Raw genomic sequence first — 24,531 nt, forward strand, 5'->3', positions numbered from 1 at the left:
TATGCACGCAACTTGTAATTTTCTCAAAACTGCAAAGTCATTTTTTCATTTTAAAGGAGACCCAAACCTCAAATTTATCCAAATTTTTATGATTCAATTCATTAAATACTTGGACAAAGAATGGACCACACATAATTGAAAAAATCTGGTGGTTTATCTTTATTTTTTAGAAAAAGTTATTTAGTAACAGGAATGAACATTGGGTAACAGGAATGAGTGTGTGTGTGTGTGTGTGTTAGGGTGGTCCAAAAAATTTTTTTCAGATTGTCTGGATTAGAACCCTGCATTTGGTTCCATATCCGGCCAAATTACTTCGGTCCAAATTTTATGCAAATGAATTCATATTTAGAGGTTGCACAGATACGTGCAGATTGCTCTATATACTAGAACAGAACTAGCCAAATGAATATAATAATTTCGACTGTACAACTTTAAAATCAAGTGAATAGTATTATATTGAGTAACATTCACTAATAAATCAATAAACCAGAGGATGCTACTCACTCCCGTTACTGTTACTCAGTCCTGTTACTCTTTGAGTAACAGGACTGAAAGTAACAGGAATGAGTTTTTAGCACAGAATTAGCAAGTTCATGAAACACAGCCACATGGCATTCATGGGAATAGCAGGAGGACACTGAGCACATTCTTGTGATTGGCAAAAAATATGTATTTTTAAGATAAACAAATAACATCTAAGAAATAATTTTGGTAACAGGACTGAGCGTTGAGATTAACCTTCTCAGTCACAGTTACAATATCATCAAATATACAGAAAAAAAAATTAAAGAACTTAGTTTTGATCTTCCCATGGCCTTCAGAAAATCCAGCTGATGTCACTTCCTGTTGAACATGGGACTTGTGGAATATTCCAAATTTTTCTGAGGGGAGAATGTGTTAGGGTAACAGGACTGAGTGAGAACCCAGGAACACGACTAAAATGTATATTTTCACAAAAATATTATGGATTTCTCATGAAAAAAATGTATTTAAAGCATAGATGGAATATGGAGTCACACATCAATGCAAAAAAAAAAAAACATTTCTGAAGTATTTTAATCATTATATTTCACAGTAAAGTGTAGCATTAGAGAATGGGGACAGGCGACAAATGCTATTTTCCAATGTTCTAGGTAGTTTTTATTAATGTTTTCAAATCAATATTTGAAATTTGCAATTAGATCAATGTGCAGGACACTTTGCTTAATAGTAAAATGAATTTTAGAGTTGATTTTCATGCACATTTATACATATAATGTCCTAGGGACGGAAATAGCACCCATTCGGTGGAATGGCCTTTTCACAACTTAACAAACACCACCGTCATCTGCTATCTTATGCACTTATTGTAGCAAAAAAGCTAATTTTGTTCTGGAAAAAATCAGGAGTTCCTTCAGTTAAATTATGGTTGGAAGAAATGATTAAACTCTCTCACCTAGAGAGAATCTGGTTCTCATTATTAAATAAATTACACCAGTTTATTCAGATTCGGCATCCCCTTCAACAATATATTGATAACTCAAGCTGAATATAATTACAATTTACGTGGCCTCCCTTGGTGTGTTATGTTATAAGTCCTGGGATGGGGGAGGGGGTGGGGGGGTGGGGGGATGAGGGTTGTTAAATTGTGTGTTATGTTTGCTTTCCTTTTGGTTTGCTCACTCTGTGTGTATTATACAAGGTGTGAACAAATTGTAATGGTGGATATTTTTATAACTGACTTCTGAATAAAAAAGATTGACAACAACATAAAATCGCCAATAAAATCAGTGAGTCAATAAAACATTAATTAAAATCCACAGTTCAGACACTTTTCACACATATACTTGTAATGCACAGGATTACTGACAGTATACAACAGTGTTTTTCAGCCTTTTTTCGGCTCATGACCCCATTTTAACATCACAAATTTCTGGCGACCCCAGACATTCATAACAGAGACATGTTTTTTACTAAAATTAATTTGTTTTTGATCATGTACTGTAATAGTTTGCTATACTATGTTGCAAATAAACGTGAATTTTAAATGACATTTAGTCTATATAATGTATATTATTACGGACGGAGGCAGAAAAGCCAGGTTGAGATCTCCGGATACTCTGGCTCCTCCCACCATCCAAACACATGCACTAATAGGTTAATGGGTTAATCTAAATTGCCCATCGGTGTGAATGTGACAGTGACTGTTTGTCTCTGTATGTTCAGCCCTGTGATGAACCGGTGACATGTCCAGGGTGTACCCCGCCTTTGCCCATAAAGTACCTGGGATAAGCTCTAGTGACCCCCATGGCTATAAAGCAGATCAGATAATGAATGACATTACTTTGTAGAAATCTGTTTTCACTTTGACATGAACCCTTTCATGCATACTGGTCACTCCAGTGGACAGTTATTCTGCAGCTGTTCTCTTGTATATTCATGGGTTTTGTTGTTTTAGTTCCATATCAGCCGACACAGTGGACGCTTATGCATCATCCCATACACTGACATTCATACCATTCCTGTAACTTTGCTGTTCTAGATAAACCCGATCTGCACTAACATGTCTGAGAGTAAATCAATTGCTATTTGTTATTAGACTGTAATTAACAGTTTTCTTAAACAAAAAGTTTTTTTTTTTTTCATATTCTCCCCTTGGAGTGAATAATAACTAGTATTAGAGTATGCTAAAATATGAGAAAACATCATGTTTGTTGCACGGTGTCCAGCTGAGTGGACATTTTTGGAACTCCATAAAAAACAGGTTATTAACAAATTTCAATCATATTGGGTTTTTTTTTTATTGTTTTTTTATATTTCCCATGCTGTTTTTATGATGGTTGTACTTTTTTGTTCTTAACCTGCTTTGCACCCTGTGTTATCACTGTTTTCACTTACTTATATATTCATTTCCTTGTTTTATGATTCGTGTACGGCACTTTGGCCACCTGTAAAGTTCTTAAAGTGCTTTATAAATAAAGTTGGTATGGTATGGTGTGGTATAGTATGGTATGGTTTGGTATGGTATGGTGTGGTTTTCATGCCTAAGAAGGAATGAAAACACTCAGGGCAAAAAATCTTGACAAAGGTCCTCATAATTCATGCATCAAACTAGGGATGTACCGATACCACTTTTTTCCAGACCGAGTATGAGTACAAGTACTTACATTTGAGTACTTGCCGATACTGAGTACCGATACGAGTACTTAATAATCCCATTCCAGTTCTTAGTTCCTTTTGTAAATGTGCTTTATTGTCGTTGTCATTAGTCTGACTGGAAAAAAGTGCTGCTACTGACGTTTAATGTGTTGGAATGAGCGTTTCTCAATTAATCCACCAGGGGGCGCCGCTCTGAATTAACCATACTGGACAAATACCATGAAGAAGAGTAAAGTTTTTTGAGAAGAAGAAGAAAGTCAGTAATAACAATCATGGAGACGACAGAGGCAACACTAATGTGATACTAATATTGCAGCGTTTTCGCTGGTAAGGTTTAAAAGCTTAGCTTCAGCAGGAAGAGAAAAGAGAAATGAGCCATAAGTTTGGTTTTCACTTCTGTTGGCGGCGGTCCGCACCACTCCGTATTCCCGGTGTCTGACTGTCTGTGTACTCATCCGCCAGCACCTGGTAAATGGATGGAATGTACGCAGAGGACAGACAGAACGCTGCATCTGTATGTCTGTCTTTAACGTTACTTGCAGTCAGTGTTACTTTTATCACCATCATTTATTTGGTTAAACCTCCACACTCTTCACACTCCACACACATTATTCCTCCTCCTCGTACCTGCTGCACTGAACTGGGAATGCCACACTGCCGTAAGTGGTATCGGTGCATTTGTATCAGATATCTTTTACGAGTACGAGTACACACACTGAGTATCGGAGCCGATGCCCGATACTGGTATTGGTATCGGAGCATCCCTGCATCAAACGGTTAACGATCACCACCAAAATTTAATTTGTTCCTCGTGCCAGTATCAACTAATTCCTGAAAATTTCATGAAAATCCGCCTATAACTTTTTGAGTTATCCTGCCAACAAACAAACAAACAAACAAACAAACAAACAGACAAACAAACAGACAACCCTGACGACAACATAACCTCCTAGGTGAAGATAACAACTGAGTTCAGGAGCAAGGTTATTATTGTTAATGAAAACTAACAAAATGACGAAAACTAGAATTGTAAAAACATTTTCGTTAACTGAAATAAATAAAAACTATAATTAAAAGAAAAAAACGATAACTAACTGAAACTGTATTGTGTGTTTACAAAACTAACTAAAACAGATAAAAATGATGGATCAAATTCCCTTTGTTTTCATCTTTGTCAGTGTCGGATTGATAAGAAATTTATTTATTTCCCTCAAGCAATTTGAGCTGTTGGCACCATATGATATTTAACGGTCCATCACTTCTTGTCACTTGTTTAGTCGTCTTTTCGTCCCCACTCTGCCTGGAAACATGGAGACTAAAGTTAGGAGAAAGCAGCAGAGGCCTGTCTGGGATTTATTTGAATACGACAGAGAAGAAGAGAAAAGATATAAAAAAAATAAATAAATAAAACTAAACTAAAACTAAGCATTTAGAAAAAAACGAATAATAATAAAAACTAACAAACCTGCTCTAAAAACAAATTAAAACTAATTGAATTAGAGAAAAAAAAGTCAAAACTAAATAAAACTAAACTATAATGAAAAATCTAAAAGTATTAGAACCTTGTTCAGGAGGAAGGATATGAAGGAGTATGTGTGTGCCGAGGTGAATGGTTTTGCGTTTGGTAAACACATGTTTTCGTGGTAATCAGACCAACATTTGTGTTGAGAAACAGTACCTGTTTACGCCTGTTCCTCAGAACAAAGCCGGCTCATCAGCGAATGTTTTCTGACACAAATGAACAAATGAAATATCGAAGGGATTATTTCCCTGGCGCTGACCTGAAAACAATAAACCACAGAGAAGCCCAAACCAATCCAGTCTGCAGAGTCTGCCTCCCAACTGCCGCAGCAAACACATGGATTAATGAAGACGTGACAAAAACCTGGCAGCAAACGCATCCAAACAGCATCATGAAGGACACGCCCACCCTGGTCCACACGTGGAGTGGAATTCATTTAGGAAAGGCTGAAATCATTAAACAATCATGAACAGTTGTTTAGGTGGACAAATCACAGTCTGATCAAACAGGCGTCCTGAGGCGAACCCCGGAAAGAATGTTGGAGTAGGTCAGACGTACGCGTTCAAGCAGAGTGTGTACGAACACGAGTGTACATGAAGATAAAGTGAAGTGACGACAGGTTCGCACCAACACCACACACTGCACTGCCATGGTTTCACCACCTCACAAACAGGACTACGCTGGAACTGTTGTTCTCTGAAAGTAAGCTCTGTTATCTGGTCTGTATAAAATAAAATGTTCTAAATGAACTCCATGTGATCCAGAACCCATGAGGACCTGGAGCCAGCACCTTACACCTGTTTCAAAGTGGTCTTGGCCGCCTCGTCCACATTCCTGCACTTGTTTGGAAAGGCAGCGGTCTCACACCTGCAGCGAGAGTGGATGAAACGCACCGGCCCCTCTGGAACCCCCTAGGGTCCCCTGGAGTCCTCTGGAACCCCTTTGGGAGTCCTCTGGAGCCCCCTTGAGTCCCCCGGAGTCCTCTGGAACCCCCTCAGGAGTCCTCTGGAACCCCCTTTGGTCCCTTGGAGTCCTCTGGAACCCCCTCGGGAGTCTACTGGAGTCCTCTGGAGCCCCCTTGGGTCCCCTGAAGTCTTCTGGAACCCCCTTGGCAGTCCTCTGGAGTCCTCTTTTCAACCCTTTAAATGCTGTGTTTGTAATGTAAACAAACCATTTTTTTTACGCAAACACACAAAAATATTTTTTTTCAATATACTACATAAAAAGTGGATCACATATTTGATTTTTGCAGCCTGGCATATGTCAATGATTAACTCCAACATCGGTTAATTTGCAACATTATTTTTGGCGCTGGGTCAAATGTTCAAAAATGCTAGCATCTGTCACCAAGTGTGCGTAAAATGCACACCTATAAATCAAACTATTAAATATTATATATTGATTTATTTTTCTGCTCTAATTTGATTTTATTTTTGTAAATCAAGGTCAGCCCTAATCATACATGTCAAAAAATCATTCATTTTAGATTTTTTTTAACCCATTAAACCAGGGGTGTCAAACTCATTTTAGTTCAGGGGCTTAATTCAAGATTTTTTGCTAAATTTGAGATTTTTTTTTTGCTTAATTGAAGATTTTTTTTTACTTAATTGAAGCCTTTTTTGGCTTAATTCAAGATGTTTTTTTTTTTTGCTAAATTGAAGATTTTTTTTTTTTTTTTTTGCTTAATTCAAGATTTTTTCCTTAATTCAAGCTAATTTTGATTTTGCTTAATTCAATTCAAGACTATGGAATTTTTGCACTTGGCAAAAACATCCCAGGGGCTGAACTGGACCCTTTGGCGGGCCGAATTTGGCCCCTGGGCCGCATGTTTGACACCCCTGCTTTAAACGATCTCTTTTCATCATGATGTCACGACAGTTTTTGATGCAAAAAACCCCACAAAATATGTTTTGTTTTTTTTTCAAAATACTACATAAAAATTGGATTACATATTATTAGATTTTTGCAGCCTGGCATATGCCAATGATTAACAGCAACATTAACAACGTTAATAAATTAATTTAGACCCTCACCTCTCAAATGAAGCCCAGATATCAGTAAAAGCAGGATTTATGCCTTAATGGCTCTGGGATCAAAAACAGTGGTTCTAATGGAAGAAATAGTGCGTTTTAGGCACACTTGGGAGACACATGCTAGTCTTGTAATTTTCTTTTGTTTACAATGTGCAAATTTTAGTTGGTGGCCAGAATTTTAAAGATCATGCAAAAATGAACAACTTTTGAATTCTAACCTTATTTAAATTGTGAAAAATAATATGAAGTTTTTTAACACGTGCCTAAAAAGCACACCCGGATACCGGAGGGTTAACTAATTCTGCATACCTCTGGTCTTCTCTGTTAATAAGAAAACTCTATCGACCTGATGTTATTCTTCTGTATTTTCCTCTAGACATGGGCAGTTCATCTGTGTGGACTCATACCTGACTGCTCCTGTTTTCCCAAAGGTTCACTGACACCGTTTCACAAAATAATAAGTAAAGACTCAAATTTCCACCTGACCAGCCTGTTTTTTCTGGCTCCCAGGTGTGACGCAGTAAAAAACAGATTGACACACAGTTGAGGCGGACCTTTACGAGTCCCAGACTAAAAGAGTTAAGAGCCTGGCTGGCAGCGGCTGGAGCCCAGACGCACTGACCTGCCGTGACTTTAAGGAACTAAAAATAGAACAGAATAATATTATTCTGCACTGACACAGGATCAGGAGGGTGATGGAACATTTTTGGAAGCAGATAAACCAAGTGCCAACAGAAACATTTAGATTTCAGCCCTCATCAAAACAAAGCATAGTAACATTTACAATCATCTCAAATTTGTTTTCAAAAACTGTTTTTGTAAATATTCATATTCAACAGTTTACAGCACAGGTGTCAAACATGCGGCCTGGGGGCCAAATCCGGCCCGCCAAAGGGTCCAATCTGGCCCCTGGGATGAATTTGTGAAATGCAAAAATTACACTGGGTTACAAAAAAATGTTTTTTGCAAGTTGTCTAGGTTTTTTCAACTGAATTAGGACCATTTTGCAGCGCTAAATCCAAAAATGACATCTGTTTTTCTCAATCAGGTCAGGTTTTTTTGCTAATTTGATTTTGAAAAATTTGATCTTCTCACAAAATTGATCACATTTTTGTGACTTTATCAGTTGATTTTTTATATAGTTCTCACCCAAAATAGGATTTAAGAGAAAAAAAAATCATTTTCTAACAGGATTCCTGTTAGGTACAATAGTGTATTCACTGCAGATGTAGCAGAATACGTCAGGCTTATTTTTGCAAGATCTTCTAGTCGAAGCCATTTCATTCACCTGTAATATTAAAAAAAACATTAATCATAAATTGGCAAAAGTAAATCTTCAGAACTCGTTTATTGCAAGAAATATGAAAGAATTTTGTACCATATGATATGAAAATGCCCATAAATGTAAGCAAAAATGCTAAAAAGCCAATATGTAGCATAGTTCAGAAAGTTGACCTGATTGAGCAAAATGAATGTGATTTTTGGATTCAGCACACCAAAATTATCCTAAATCAGCTCAAAAAACTTAAACAATAAATTTGTTGTTGACCAGTGTTATAATGAAGATATTAACAATCAAAGACAATCATCGATTGCTTTTAACTTAAAAGCTGCAAAATATGCATTTCTTCATGTGTTTTCCATGAGGGTTTGTGCATGACACGCAAAATGATTGTTAAAAGTTAAGATTCAAACTTCTCCTCTTCATCACCTCTTCCACCTGTCTGTCTCACTTTTGCGCTTCCTGCTAGAGCGCCCCCTGGTGGCCGTTAGCCCGTATACATCCATACTTGAGCTGCATCGCTGTATAAGCCACAGGGTTCAAAACGAGAAAAAAGTAGCAGCTTATAGTCCGGAAAGTACGGTAAATAAGACCTCTAGGCAAATTTCAGCCGTAATAAATATAAAGAGTTGTGACAATGACTGGACCTGATGTGATACTTGTGAACATTAACCAGAAACAAAAAACAAAACAAAAAAAAAACCATCAGAAGCCATTACCGGAGATGAATTTAAAATGAAGACCCCCCCCCCCCCAAAAAAAAAAAAACAGACACTGTTCAGTTAGTGAAATAATTTAGTGGAACAAACAATTTTACATATACATAAATTAATTCATATGTCATGATTCTCGCTGTTTGTACTTTTTTAGCCCTTCCACAGCAGCCTGACCACCCTTCCATAAGGCATGACCTGGTTTTTGCAGCATCGTCTCTGAGTGTATGTGTGAATTTCATATGAGAGTATCATCGCCGTATTGCTATAACCCATATAATCTGAGAGTCTTCACGGCGGGACACCACTGCAGAGTTCCCAGGATGGATCCAGGAGGGTAAACGTCGTCGTATGACAAACCTCGAGAGTATAAATGACAATAAGACATTTTCTGGAGAGTTCCCAGGCTGTCATGATGTCTCAATGGAGTGTATGTGTGAGATTCTTTTCTCACACTCCTGTATCCTTCGCCCTGGGGTTATAGGAAACCTCATAGAGGGGGGAGGGGGTTGAAGCATCCATCAGCCCCGGATCAGAGGTCTCTGTCTGGGCTTGTCCTCGTCGGGACAGCCGGAGGGGCAGGCATGGAGCTCCCCAAACCTGTCTTTATGTCCCCCGTTGTGTCTTTATTCTCCTCATGTCAGTATCTATAACCTCCTTTCACGTGTTTTTCTGATAAACAAGTCGTCGAACTGACTAGACACGATTTTCTTTTCTTCTTTGAAAAAAAAAAAAAGCGGAAGGATTGGATGCCAAAAAGCAGCAGATGTGAACTATTCCACTTATTTCTCATGTGTATCTGTCCTAGATCCTTCAGGGTCGAACACCAAATTGGGGCCAGCAGTGTCTTTAGGATGACTCATTGTTTCTGTGAGTGTTTTTTTTTCCTCAACAGCGCACAAGCCAAAAAAAAACAAAAAAAAAAACCACCTCCATCCTATGAAAAAATATCCACTGTTCTCTAGTCGCATGTGCAAACGCAGCTCTACTAACTTGTCTTACGTCGCAGAGGCGAAGGCGTCCGCTGCATCATCATCGTCGTCGTCGTCCTAATTGTCTTGTCCCCTGGTCTACAGAGGACAAGTGAAGGACGCTGAAGGGAAGGATCAGTTGAAAAGGATGGAGTCGGGGTCTCTGTTGGCGATCTGTGCCATGTGTTTCAGTATATCCTTTTTAGTGATGATTCCCAGCAGCCTCCTGAAAAACACCCAAAGAGAGAAGAGGAGAAGCGAAGTGAGGGGAAAAAGCAAATTACTTCACATCATACTTTATTTGCTGCGTCATGGAAAGTCAAAGAGGTGACAGAAAACAGAAACGGCGAGGGCTCAGTTCAGGTTTATGACTCTCCCAGAGGGGAAGCGGCTTGCGGCAGGAGATCACAGCAACACGAAAAAACATAGAACAAACAAAATGAAACAGGGGGGGGGGGGGGGGGGGGTGGACACAACGGGCCTGAGTGCACTAAAGAATAACGCTGACACATGAGAGCGGAGCGCCTTCAGGGTCACACTCAGGACAGTTGGCAACAAAAGTCAAATAGTCAAGGCCCTCTTCAGCTCATACTTACGAAAACAACCTGAAACTGGGTACGGTTACATGATGTTTTTTAAATCTGATTTATTTTTCCAAAAGAAATTAATCCGAAACTAAAGTACTTTCTCTTCTGTTTACATGGAAATGTTAAACCTGAATAAAGGTTTACACGAGAAACGTTTATTCGGTTCTCGCAGCCCTTCTGTTAGCTTAGCTTAGCATAGTCACTGCATTTCCATGGTCACACGTAGCCAGTTTTTCAGAGGTGATTTGTTGTCTTTTGTAAGTGATTTTCTGAAATCCGATTCTCCCTAATTATTTCTTTAGATCCGCGACTTACTGCACTCATACAATCTTGGGACTGTTGTGTTGACAGAAGTTGGAAAATCTTCTTGTTGGAAGGGATGCATGTGCTAAATTAGCTTTGCTTTACCGTTTTAGCGTTGCATTAGTTTTTATTTCCCCAGATTTTATTACCGCAGTAAGTCACATCGCCATGATTTGAGCCTCAATTTGTGATCATATTGACCCCACCGGACTAAAGGAATGATTAGGGAAAATTGAATTTCACAAAATCACTCATAAAATACTACGGATCACCTATAAAAGCCTGGCTACGTCTGACCATAGGAATGAAGCGATTATGCTAAGCTAGGCTAAGCTAAGCTAACGGAAGGGCTGTGAGAACAAGGCAATCGGTGCACTGCAGTGCAAACTGATTTGCCCACTTATCAAACTCATTAGTGCATGACAAATGAATTCATAAAAAACAAATGGTGAACTATTCCTTCAGGGTTTTCCAGGCTGGTAGATCCCATCAGAATAGCCCACTGGAACAGTTTGGGTTGACTAGACTGAACTGCGTATTCTTCCGCCAGCGCAGAATGTGTGCATCATCGTGACAGGACAAGACAACAAGCATGTGCAGAATGGAAAGAATAAAGTCCAAACGGAATTAAGGGTTTACATGTCCGTGGAATAATTTAGGTCAGAATTGAAAGTGGATTAAACCAGTGACTTTAATTGGGTTTAAATTTAATCCGAACTTTTCTTTTTCAACTGGAATAAGGTGTTTACATGGGCATCTGAAATAGGATCTAACATTTATTCAGATTAAACCAGGAATAAAAGTTGTCATGTAAACGCACGGACTGACAATTCTGGCCTAAACTAAGTCATTTAATGCTGCACCGTTTCCCCGTTATTGACATCTTGTGGCAAATATTTGACATGTTTTAACCCGAGACTTTATTCCAGATAAATGTGCTGCTGTGAATTTGCGTCAGTTTCAGTGTCATAAAAGCTGCTGTGAGTATGTGCTTGTGTTCCTTTTCTTCAGTGGTTTTGTTTTACTGTGTTTTAGTGTCAAAACAGGTGGAATAATAAAAAAAGACAAAAAGAGGAATGGAAGTTTGACAGGATTTTTACCAAATAAAGCACTCAGAATGTACACTACAAACAAAAAAGATAAGGATATTTTTAATTTCTGGGCTATTTTTTTCCGGTTGAGATTCTTGCACAGCGCTGTTTACCTGTTTTGTATGTGAACTGAAACACATTCTTTTTTAATGACCAGACATAGTTTTATATAAACGAATGGCAAAATGACAAAAAAAATATCCCTAAGTTTTGTTTGTAGTGTACATCAGTAAGAGATTCAGGATTTTGAACATGAACTGTGATCTGGAACACACCGAACAACAAGTATTTGAATTTGGCTCCAGTAGTTTTTGTTTTGCAGCTCTTTTTGACACCTGGTTGAACTCCAAAAAGCAGTTATAAGGTCAAAACTCGATAAACAAAATGAAGCAAAATCACAACAACACTGCAAACAACAGTAAAAACAAAGAAAGACAAAGAAAGTGTAAAAGCCCTTTTAGTAGCGAGTTGGTCTCACTGCTTTCTATTTTAACCCCCATTCCACAGGCGGCAGCGGGGGGGGGTCTATGGAAAACGCAAGGTCTGTTCTATCAGCAAGTTTTGAAATATTTCCTATTGAGCAAACGGTTGAACTTTTATACATATTTAAAATAAATCATACATTCAGAACGATCACCACAGACACGTTCGATGTTAAAGGGTTAATTCTGTAGCTCACTCTTCATTTACTTGTGCACTGTTACGTCTGTATGCCCGTAAACTCAGCTGCTGCCTGTTGTAACTCATTTTCAGACCCAGGACCAGGCAGCTGCTACGTGTAATGATCATTTGCGCAACTTTCCCAGAACACTGTCTTCAGCTTTAATGCAGAGTGTTAGCAGCTTTGTCCACAATTACTGAGTAACACAACAGTTTCTTAGAAATCCTGACCTGACTGCAGAACATAAAATGCGGAATTTCCATTTCGACACACAGGAGTGCAACGGGTTGATGTTTAGTGAGGAGATGAATCAAACAAAAAATAGTTTAAAGGTACAGTGTGTATAATCACCTATGACTACAAATGATCTACAATGTTTGGCCAAAAAAAACAAAAAAAACAAAACATTGTTCTATTTCTGCAAAAGATTGACGATTCCCCCTTGAGCTATCTGTTGGAATTCACAAGCGAAACTGCACAAAAACAAACACCTGATAAATTCTGAAATCCTACAGATATGACCGTGTTTATGAACCTAATAAAAGTTGAGGAGGAAAAAAAGAACAAAACAAAAGAACCACTGGACAGAGTATAAACATGTAAAAAAAATATCAAGAGGATGTTTGGAGTCTGTCGTCATTTTCTCTCTTCTTTCTGTCTAAAGCTCTTATGACAAGTGTGTTTTGCAAAAGGAACTGTAACCAGATTAGAGCTGACAAAGGGAATGAAATAAAAGCAGACGAGAAGTGGTTTTAAACTCCCAGAGCGAAAAGAGTCAACACGATAACATCCTGCTAAAAAGGCAACCTTGACCTAAATATACTGACTAAACATAAAGAGACAGTCTGGGAAAATACCCCTGTTGCCAGTCGGAGTGATGAAATTAACAGTATCCATCTCCTGGAGGTGACTGCAGAGATCGTACACCACAGCCTCAAGGTCTTTCTTTTCCGTGTATCAAACAATTGTTTTTCTCAAGCCATGAACAGGGTCTAAAAACACCACCTTCATGTGAAACCTGAAATTAAGCTACACGTATTATTGTCTAAAAACAGTTGTTTCGCTCACGGGCCGTGTTACGTGCCTCCTTGTTTCCATTGTTCTTCTGTCCCGTCAAATAAAAGTGTGATTTCTGTAAACTTTCCATTTTCATGACATGTGGATTCACTCTGTTTGGAATTGCAGCCTCCTTTTGTAGGCAGCCAATAAAAAACAAATGTGTGAATCTAGTAATAGTGCTGGACTGTCAGCGAGACCTCAACGGCCTTGTGTGCGGGTGAAAGTGTTCACGAACACCTTGGACTGCCGACACAAAAGAAGCACCGCCGGAGATCAAAAGGAAAAACAGTGGATCAAACTCCAGAGCACGGAGACAGAGGGTTTCGATGACAGCGGCTAAAACGCGTTTATTTTCTGAGCTGTGGTTTGAATAATCCTCTGCACCTTCAGGCAAAGAAAACTTCAGGAGGTGTTGGATATTTATCGTTGACGTGGTGAAACAAGTAACCAAAAACACACAGAGCATGAAGAAAACGAGGCTTAAGCTGTTGGGAGCCAACAGCAAGGGTATATCCCCGAAATCCCCCCGATCCTCTGCTATATATAAATCTATCCACGATAACTGTTAGACCAATGGTTTCCAACCTTTTTTGGCTCGTGACCCCATTTTAACATCACACATTTCTGGCGCCCCCAGACATTCAAAATGGAGAATTTTTTTTTTTTTACTAAAATATATTTGTTTTTGATCATGTAATAGTTTGCTATACTATGTTGCAAATAAATGTTAATTTTAGACGACATTGAGTCTATATAATGTATATTATTATGGACGGAGGCAGAAAAGCCAGGTGTAGATTACTGCACAAAGTGAGAATTTTACCTTCCTTGGTCAGGATATGTACAGTCAGTCCAGCTTGGATTTACAAGGCTGACAATTAATACTGAACAAACAAGAACTCAAACTATGAATTATGAAAGAGCTGCAGCATCTGAAACCGACCACAATGAACATTAGAAAGATAAACAGAACCACAGTACTTCAGTTTCAGTTTCACAGTTTGTCATGTCTTTTATGGATTGGGATTGTCTCTCTTAACTCACCATATATTTTTTTGTTAGTAAGTTTTTATTTTTATTAATTACTAGAAATTTCAGGTGACCCCATTTGAATTCTAGGTGACACCATGTGGGGTCCCGACCCCAAGGTTGAAAAACACTGTTTTAGATAATCGATATGAACTCAGTTTCAGCTACATCGACCTGATAGTGGCAGAATAATGGTCAGAGAACCAATTTTTTCCAACAAAACTCCACCTAGTGAATGAAAATGAAACCATATGACCTATGGATGGTAGACAGAACATGGACATTTGTAAGACGATCAATATGAACCAAATTTGATCTCAATTGGTCTATTATTGCTTAATTTATGTCCAAAAAACTGATTTTCAACTAAAGCACCCCCGTGTGGATGACTTCTAATACTCATAGAGAAGCTGAAATCCATAGGGTTCTTCCACTAGGGGTCCACTATGTTGGTTATCAAGGGAGAAGAAATCCAACCAAATCTGTCCTAGTTATCGTGTTCACACCAAGGATATCCAGTGGCGGCGTCTGGGTTAAACCATTATATCCCCGAAATAAAGTATAATAAGAAAAAATATGTATACTGTAAATATTTTTATATATCTTATCTATCTTTTTTTAACTGCATGTGCATCCATCCTTTTGTGGATCAAACAGCTTCCACGCTTATTTACTTCAGTCATATTTAAAGCCGTATATGACTTTTGTTACCAAATTTTTCATCAAATCTGTAAAACCCGAGTCATAGCCTAAATATCACAAATTTGTAAGTCTGTCCATGATTACTCACCTGAATCTCTTCCCTCACAGTGAGCAATTTCGAAGTGTACTCCACCATCAACAGTCCAGTTGTTTACAAACAGAGCTGATAGGTCACTTGGGCATTTTTGGAAATTTGTTGCGACGTGCATTGCGGGAAACAGTAGCAAGAGGCAATGAAGCTGTTTCTGTGTTTGTTGCTGCTTCGGCCATAATGCAGTTGCGTGGAGCTCTGCTTCCCACAATGCACATTGCAACAAATTTCTGAAAATGCCCGAGAGACCTACCAGCTCTGTTTGTAAACACATGGACTGTTTATGGAGGAGTACACTACGAAATTGTTCACCATGAGGGAAGAGATTCAGGCAAGTAATCACAGAAAGACATAGGGATTTGTGATACTTAGGCTATGACTGGGGTTTTACAGATCTGATGAAAAATTGCTGATGAAAGTCTCCCACAGCTTTAACTGATTGAACAAAATTAAAATGGAACTGCTCTAGCCTATGCCTTCTGTGAAATCGCGGTTGTAATTTACAGATTAAAACTGACAAATTCAGGGATTTTTTTTCCAATAAGATTCCAGAGTAGAGGTGAAAACATCTATCTCTCTTCCTTTTTCCTGTCAATTGATGAGTACAGTATGTGTGTAGGGAAGTGACGGTGATAAAAAAAGGAAATATAAACTGTGTTTCAATGCATGGAGACACACCAGGGACACAACAGGTCATGGTCTTAACCTCTCTGCTACTGCAGCAGCTCTTATGTGCAGGCAAATCCCAACACAGAAGACAAAAAACAAACCAGACTGTATAACATCAGCCCAATATTGTGGAGTTAAAACAGTGTTTTTCAGCCTTGGTGTCGGGACCCCATGTGGGGTCGCCTGAAATTTCTGGTAATTGATTAAAAAAAATGTACTAATAAAAAATATGGTGAGTTGACAGAGACAATCCCAATCCATAAAAGACATGACAAACTGTGAAGCTGAAACTGAAGCACTGTGGTTCTGTTTATCTGTTAAATGTTCATTGTGGTCAGTTTCAGATGCTGTAGCTCTTTCATAATTCATAGTTTGAGTTCTTGTTTGTTCAGTATTAATTGTCAGTCTTGTAAATCCAAGCTGGACTGACTGTACATATCCTGACCAAGGAAAATCAAATTCTCACTTTGTGCAGTAATCTACACCTGGCTTTACTGCCTCCATCCATAATATACATTATATAGACTAAATGTCGCCTAAAATTGAAGTTTATTTGCAACATAGTACAGCAAACTATTACACGATCAAAAACAAATAAATTTTAGCAAAAAAATGTCTGTTTTGAATGTGTGGGGTCGCCAGAAATTTGTGATGTTAAAATGAGCCAAAAAAGTTTGGGAACCACTGGTTTAACAGGAAAAGAAAAAGAGTAAGTAGGACACACAATCATCACTAAAAGATGCTCTCAGAAGAGATCCCAGCACAAGATACAGTATATGACAAATATAGCTGCAAATTGATCTGTTGCCAAGAACAGAATACTGCTCATCTTTGGTATGTACAGCCCTTCCTCATACTCCCCATGTTCAAAATACTTCACAAGTTTCGTTCTGGATCGATCCAAAATGGATGTTTTAGATAAAGTGGTTATAAAAAAAGCACCTCCTTTTTTGTCTCATAACCTTAACTCATTACAGCAGTGCACTTTTCTGTGAACAGATTTTGAAGAATTTTCAAAGTGCAGTGAAAGGTGACGGTGTTCGCATTTACCCGTTATGTGTAACCAGACACTGGCGCAGCCCCAGCTTTCTGAAAATGTCCACAGTGATGTCCATGGGCGTGTGGTCGGTGACGGTGAAGGGACTGAGGTCCATGATGCCTCGGAGGCGAAGGGGAGGCGGGGCTTCTGCGGCTTGGGCGGGGGCGTGCTCAGTAAAGACCACCTGAGAGGCACTGACGACGCCCTCCTGGCGTTTTCGGGCGTTGTCTGGTAGAAGTGACAGAGAAAAAGTGTTACTTTAAGCAACAAAGACAGGTCAAACTCAGGAAATTATTCGGGACAGAAACACTGAATGAATATACACAGAAATATAAACATGTACAGGATTTCTACAGGTGTAGCCGAAACATGTAAAGGTAAAAAAAAAAAAAATCAACTTCTTTTAATCTGTGACAAAAAAGAAAAGGAATCTTATACTTACATGATTTATTGTATAATTATGTAAGATTTCTCTTCCACTTTGAGGAGAAAATATACCATATTGATCTTCATATAGACCATGTTTTGTACCTATTTCACAAATACTGTCATATTAGAGATTCTTAATTATGAGGCCAAAATTTGTAGTTTTTAGTCCAGTAACACCAAAAAGAACCTAAGATCTCCACAAACCTGATTAGAAGTGCTATCCCAGTCAGTGCAACAATATTAATAAAACACCAGTACTTCAGAAAATAAGAATAAAGCAAAGATTAAAACAAAAACTACAAATAGGATAAGAAAATAGAACACAGAATTTTACAAAAGATAAGAATAGAGCTAAGTAGAATAAAAATTAAAAAAAATAGACACAATATTTACAATATTAACAGTATGTGATAGTATGTATATCTATGAACAATAATAATATTAGCAGTATGTTTTACCTATGAAAACAGTATGTATATCTATGAGCACAAGTCTATATAAAAATAGTGCACTGATATTTTGATAAATACTGAATAAATATTGCATTGTTATTGCTGAACAGAAGATTATTGCATGACTTATTGCACATAATTTCACATTTTGTAGGATTATTACACATTATTGGTAATGACTGCATAAGGATACATTGTGGGAAGTGGTTGAACAGGAAGAAAACCACCTTCTATTATTCATGTTTTTTGTTTGTTTATTTATTTATTTTTTAAATATGTTGCCTTAACCATTAAGGAATTACGGTCATTTTAAATAAAGTCCTTCCATTTTCAGAAGCTCAAATATACCTGGAAAACTGACTGACAAGCAAGTTTAACAAGCAATTTTTGTTAAACCCCATGAATTAAAGTGTTGAACCTCCTGAGATCCAGGAAAGTACAAGTTTTAGCTTTTTTAAAGTAAATAATTGCATATATTGGAAACATCATGTCATAATGCAAGAATTTTTTTCTTTCTTTCTTTCTTTTTTTTTTAATAGAATGTCCTTTGCAATGGACAGTTATTTATTTTTTGTTAAAGCTGTGAAACTCTTGTCCACAAACGTAGACAGGAAACCCATAGTTGGGTCTTAAGAGGAAAATCACATCTCTTCGTCACTTCAATCACACCTTGATTTTACCTCACTTCAAAACCCCAGTCACTGTTCAAACACTTATGGGCCTGACTATATATTTTAAGCTGCTTGATTTATCTTTAGGCAATGGCTACTGCCACAGTACTGTAGCACGAAATATCGGTTTGTATATTGCCACAGACCAATCAAATGTTAGCATCTGTACTAGAGCCAATCAGGGATACTGTTACATGGACTCAGTAGCCTCTTGTTTTTTTTTTTACTCATTAGCCTCTTGTTTTTTTTTTTTTTGTTTTGTTTTTTTACTGATTATCCTCTTTTTGCCACAGTACTGTGGTGATATATGACGTATGCTTCAGTGCATTCTTTTGTGCATTTTGCTACGACAGTACTGCAGCAACTGATGGAAGATACAACAAATTGGTGATAGTATATAGTACAGAATAGGAATTATTGTTCTAAATACTCTCTGTGTTGTTTTATGGTGTTCTTTGCTCTGGAGGCTGGAGAAGGTGGGTGGAGCTACATGTTAGATGCTGCAGTGTGCCATGTGACTTCAGTTCTGTGTCAGTTCAGTGTATTGAGTGCTATGGTCCGAATTCTGCACTCTGAACGTTGTCCCAGTGGCTGATTTATATCAATGTCGGATATACCTACCACCCCCTCCCCTGTTTGAAAATCTCTGGAAAAAAAAAAAAAAAATAATACCCCGACTGAGAATTGAACTCTGCTCTTCCACACTGCAGTCTGATACATTAACGACTGAGCTAAATGTCTTCTGTGTCCTAAGTTGACCTATTAGCTGTCTGATTGCCTTGGTACTTTTTCAGGACGTCAGTTACCAGTGTAGACATGACATAATGAGGGCGCTGATTGGCTCTGTGGTAACAGACAAACCGATATTTCACACCACAGTACTGTGTCAATAGCCACTTTATTATCTTTAGTCCCACAGTTGCCATTAGTTTCAACTCTACTTGGTTCTGACCTATTGATATGAGCAGGTCTCTTCTGAGTACGAATCCCACAAGCCTCTGGGACTCCTGGGAAACAACCACAGGGAAGCCGCTGTAGTGGGTGCTTTCCACCAAAGCCTGAGGAGACAAATACATACGAATGCAACATGATTTAGCATGAACAAAAACAACTCTAATGAGGGTATATAATTGTTTAACACGCTTTTGTAGTTCTTTATTTTATTTATACTTATGTGTAGATGAGTACAATCATAGAAGTCCAGGCATAAAATTTGGGGAAAACACAAAAAGGAAATAGAGCACTTGTTTTGTAACTGAACCCAAACCTCAAATCCCACATCCCTCCCACCACACCCACGCTGGTCCTTATGGACTAGTTTACTACCTGTCAACAAGCCATCTTCGTAGAATGAGGATCTTTTTATCTATAATTTATTATTCACTTGTTGTCTGTTAAGCTGGCCAGCTGAAGATGTCTCTACATCTGTGCCAAGCTGGAGCTGTCAAAGTAACATCATTTCTGACAGCCAGAAATTATTCTGGACATTGAACTTGATGGTGCCTCTTCCAAAATTCTGCAACCCTTGGACCACACTGTGTTTTTACCCACTGCATTCTCAGTGGATGTATGGTTTTAAAACTTTAACTTTTATATGCGATAAGCTTTGAGTGAAGTGTTTCCTTTTTATGGCATTAAAATGATGACGGTTGGGGTTCCTGGAAGATGGAAGATAGATGTTCTCCAGCTTCAGAATGAGTGGATTCATTTTAGGAGTGGTCTGTCAATAGATAAAGGCATTCAGGATGCCTTAAGCAAAATGGAATGAGTTGTCAAAAACACTCCAGATGACATGGCGGTATGAAAAGTATGTTCCAAGACACACTTTGCATCAATGTGTGGAGTTTGAGATAGAAAAAGAAAGATGTCTCAGATAGATTGAAATGTTTCTGGATGTTCTGAAAGACCACAGGACCAATAACGTATTTCACCCCTTCTACTGTCCCACAGAGAAAATACAAACGGTTGGCTTCCTTAGTGGAGGCTGTGAAAAATGGGACTGAGAAGATATCAGTTTGTTCGCTGATTCTACAGTTGCCAGGTGGAGGTTAGTTCAGTAACAGTTGAGCCAAATTGATGAGTGAAATGTTGGGAGCAGACCAGATCTTCCAGACACGTATCAAGCAGAGTTTAACCATTTGGAGACAGTGATACCAAACTGCCCAAGATTACATTTAACACTCTTTAAAGCTTTTTCACAACCATTATAGTGGTGATTTAAAATGTATTTAATTTACTGTCACCCTGAGGCAGGACTTTAATCATGCTCCTAATGTAAATATGGAGCAAAATCTCAATGAAACTAGCATTTCTCACATCAAGTACCACAGTACTCCAAAGGTTTGTCACTATTACATTCATTTGAGCTAACCTCATTTACTTTGCATAACTGTGTGTATGTAAACAATTAATAGAATATCAATTAATTGTCAATAAGAATTTGCTCGATTACATTAGTAATTGCCGGTTAATTGCCCTTTTCCAAAGCGGGATTTGTGGTGTTGACAGTAGGCAGCCACGATGTGACAGCGTGGCTGGGATAGCCGGTCATCGAACCTCATCATGGTGTTGATGAGTCAGAATAGCTTTAGGGACATGGTGGAGCCAAACACAGATCGGCCCGTCTGTTTGTGGGAGCGGTGCACCCCCACCTAAATACACACACAAATGTGGGTTCGATATTGGATCGGAGTGTTTTCCCTGGAGGTTGGTCTAGTCCATGGTCATCTGGACTATCTGGTCAGTGAGACAGAAGTTGAAAACATCCTCCAGGCTCCTGACCTGGCCACGGCTATGTCCCACAGTCACCCCGGTGGCCACAGGAAAATTGTGTGTGTGTGTGTGTGTGTGTGTGTTGTGTGTGTGTGTGTGTGTGTGTGTGTGGTGTGTGTGTGGTGTGGTGGTGGGGATACAGTAGACCTTGTGGATAGCGCTCGTGCCTCACAGCAAGAAAGTCCTGGGTTTGATTCAGACACCAGTCGATGGGGGTGGAACCTTTCTATGTAGAGTTTGCATGTTCTCCCCGTGTCTGCGTGGGTTCTCTCCGGGTACTACGACTTCCTCCCACCATCCAAAACACATGCACTGATAGGTTAATGGTTAATCTAAATTGCCCATAGGGTGAATGTGTGAGTGATTGCTTGTCTCTATATGTTCAGCCCTGTGATGAACTGGTGACATGTTCAGGGTGTACCCCGCCTTCCACCCATAAGTAGCTGGGATAGGCTCCAGTGACCCCCTTGAGGATAAAGTGGTTCAGAAATGAATGAATGGACGATTTCAATTTAAAATTGAGTAATCGTGCAGCCTACTTCAAGAGAAATTATAGTGCCGAACTGGAGGGAGGTCCTCTGCTTTCTGCATAAAACCATGCCCACATCAGGAATGGCTCAGGATGTTATGCCTTTCTAAAAAATAGAAAAGATTAGATATTCTTGAAGAGCTGTTCCCTTTAAGTTCTACAGTAAATGACAGCTCTTCTTAACTTTCTCCAAATCACGTCCATTCTTTTCCTGTGATTGATGGACACCCCCCCGCTTCTTCTTCTTCTTTTTTTTTTTTTTAAATTATTATTATATTTCTTTTCTTCTTTTTATATATTTAATTTTACTTATTTATTTTTATGTATGTTTTTTCATGTATGTTTGTATGTATGTTGTATGTATGTATGTTGTATGTATGTTTTTTTCATGTTCATTTCATTTGCTTACCTCTTGTATACTTTGTTTAAAAATATATATGTGTGTGTGTGTGTGTGTGTGATGCACAAACAATAACTATGACATTTATCTGTGTCAAATTTTAACTTCCTGAAATATTAATTTTCTGTTTTTGATGTGCCATATTTTTCAATAAAAATATTTATTAAAAAAAAAAAAGAAAATTCTGACCAATTGTGTAATAGTTCTTGGACTGCTAGCACCCCCTCTTTTTGCCCCCCAGGTGCCTGACATGTCAGCCCACTGCTCTCTTAGCTTTCAGCGTGTGGTGTGTTCCTGCATGTTCAGCTAGTGATGGGTCAAAAGCAGAGGTTTCATTTTAGTGTGAGTTGCAAAGAATATCGATAAATAAAGAATCTACTTCTAATCTTGCACATTTAATGATGGTCACGTCTGAAAAACTACATCCATTTTATTTTATAGTCAAGTCAAAACTATATTTAAAACATTCCGGTGCCTGAAATCCTGAACGCACAAACCTTGGCCCTTTCACTTGTTTTTGGAAAACTGGGTTTTTTATACCCCGTAATCAACCTAGATCTTGAAGTACTTTAGTAAATTAAAATGTGGTTGTAAACTAAAATACCTGAAACGTGCAATAGGTTGTCTGGTCTTTGTTTATGGTGTGTGTGGCCTTTTCTGTATGCGTACCTCCACCTCCCCGACAGTCATTCCCTCCTGTGTGAGTACCGCTAGCGCAGGGTCCGACCTCCTGGGCCTCATCACGTCCACAGCCAGGCTGCTGTGCTCAAACTCCTCCTTGGGCTCCAGGAACGGGTATCCATTAAGCCTGATATGAGCCTGAGGGAACACACATGAGTAAATACATACTTACTGATAAGCCACATGATAGTAATGTACAAAACCAGACAAGACCTGGAAAGCAACACTTTGAGCCGGGAGGCGGATAATACGTCTTATTATCATCAACTTACCTCATAGATTCCTTCCCTTCCAAATGCGTCGGCCACCCATTTGCTGGTCATGGTTGCAGCCATGAGGGGAACGATGTACTCCAGACGCCAGTCAGCTCGAACATGATGAACTACCAGTGACACCGTCATACGAGTCACTCCACCTGGAGGTGAGAAGTGAAGGTAAGAGGGAAAGAATAATACCCCGAGGAAGCACCTGTGGATGACTCAAAGTTGAGTCACAGTAGAGACGGCAGGTGAGCAGCTCCAAAGACAACAACAATACCTGCACTGTATGTAAAAAGCAGACATGCACTACTCAAAATTGTATATCAAGATGTCTGCATAATTACTTTCACATTGTTTTTAGTGTGTTCCATAATATTTGTATTTGTGGGTACACATTAGATCTGCAAGTAATGACTATTTTGACTGTCTACTATTTGATAAATTGGCAAAATCTCACAAAAAGGTAAAAAAAATACACTGAACAAAGATATAAACGCACCACTTTTGTTTTTGCTCCCATTTGTCATGAGTTGAACTCAAAGATCTAAAACTTTTTCTGTGTACACACAAGGTTTATTTCTCTCAAATATTGCTCACAAATCTGTCTAAATTTGTGTTAGTGAACACTTCTTCTTTGCTGAGATAATCCATCCACCTCACAGGTGTGGCATATCAAGATGCTGATTAGACAGCATGATTTTTGCACAGGTGTGCCTTAGGCTGGCCACAATAAAAGGCCACTCCAAAATGTGCAGTTTTATCACACAGCACAATACCACAGATGTCACAAGTTTTGAGGGAATATGCAATGGTCATGCTGACTTCAGGAATCTCCACCAGAGCTTTTGCCTGTGAATTGAATGTTCATTTCTCTACCATAAGCCATCTCCAAAGCTGTTTCAGAGAATTCATGAAGAAGACTGTGCAAGGAAAATGATGGTCACACCAAATACTGACTGGTTTTCTGACCCCCCTGGACCACCCAATACAGTAAAACTGCACATTTTAGAGTGGCCTTTATTGTGCCAGCCTAAGTCACACTGTGCAATAATCCTGTCTGTCTAATCAGCATCTGGACATGCCACACCTGTGAGGTGGATGGATTATCTCAGCAAAGGACAAAGGAGAAGTGCTCACTAACACAGATTTAGACAAATTTATGAACAATATTTGAGAGACATAGGCCTTTTGTGTACATAGAAAAGTTTTAGATCTTTGAGTTCAGCTCATGAAAAATGGGAGTAAAAACAAAAGTGGTGTGTTATATTTTTGTTCAGTGTATATCGATCAGTGCTTTCCCAACGTGTCCTCAAATGTCTCATTTTATCCACAGGTACTGATAAGGAAAGGATGGAACAACTGAAAACCTGTGAAACAGCAGTTGTGAAGAGAAGGGTTGTGAAATCATTCATTTTAAGGAGAAAAGAAGCCAAAAAATGTTCACATT

At 38.7% G+C, this 24,531-nt stretch overlaps 1 protein-coding gene across 2 annotated transcripts in view; it reads right to left on the bottom strand.

Annotated features, from left to right (window-relative positions):
* Positions 1–8,752: 8,752 nt before the first annotated feature.
* clcn5b (chloride channel, voltage-sensitive 5b) overlaps positions 8,753–24,531 on the bottom strand; it is a 70,070-nt gene continuing 54,291 nt past the window's right edge. For both annotated transcript variants that reach the window (XM_030162189.1, XM_030162188.1), the window contains exons 13-17: positions 23,097–23,239; positions 22,813–22,962; positions 19,395–19,500; positions 16,902–17,118; positions 8,753–9,885 (exon numbers count right to left, since the gene is read on the bottom strand). In XM_030162189.1, the coding sequence (XP_030018049.1) occupies positions 9,795–9,885; positions 16,902–17,118; positions 19,395–19,500; positions 22,813–22,962; positions 23,097–23,239 (707 nt within the window). In that variant the 3' untranslated portion in view covers positions 8,753–9,794. The remainder of the gene's footprint in view (positions 9,886–16,901; positions 17,119–19,394; positions 19,501–22,812; positions 22,963–23,096; positions 23,240–24,531) is intronic.

This window comes from Sphaeramia orbicularis, chromosome 18, assembly GCF_902148855.1.
Source record: "Sphaeramia orbicularis chromosome 18, fSphaOr1.1, whole genome shotgun sequence".
In the NCBI taxonomy this organism is placed as follows: Eukaryota; Metazoa; Chordata; class Actinopteri; order Kurtiformes; family Apogonidae; genus Sphaeramia; species Sphaeramia orbicularis.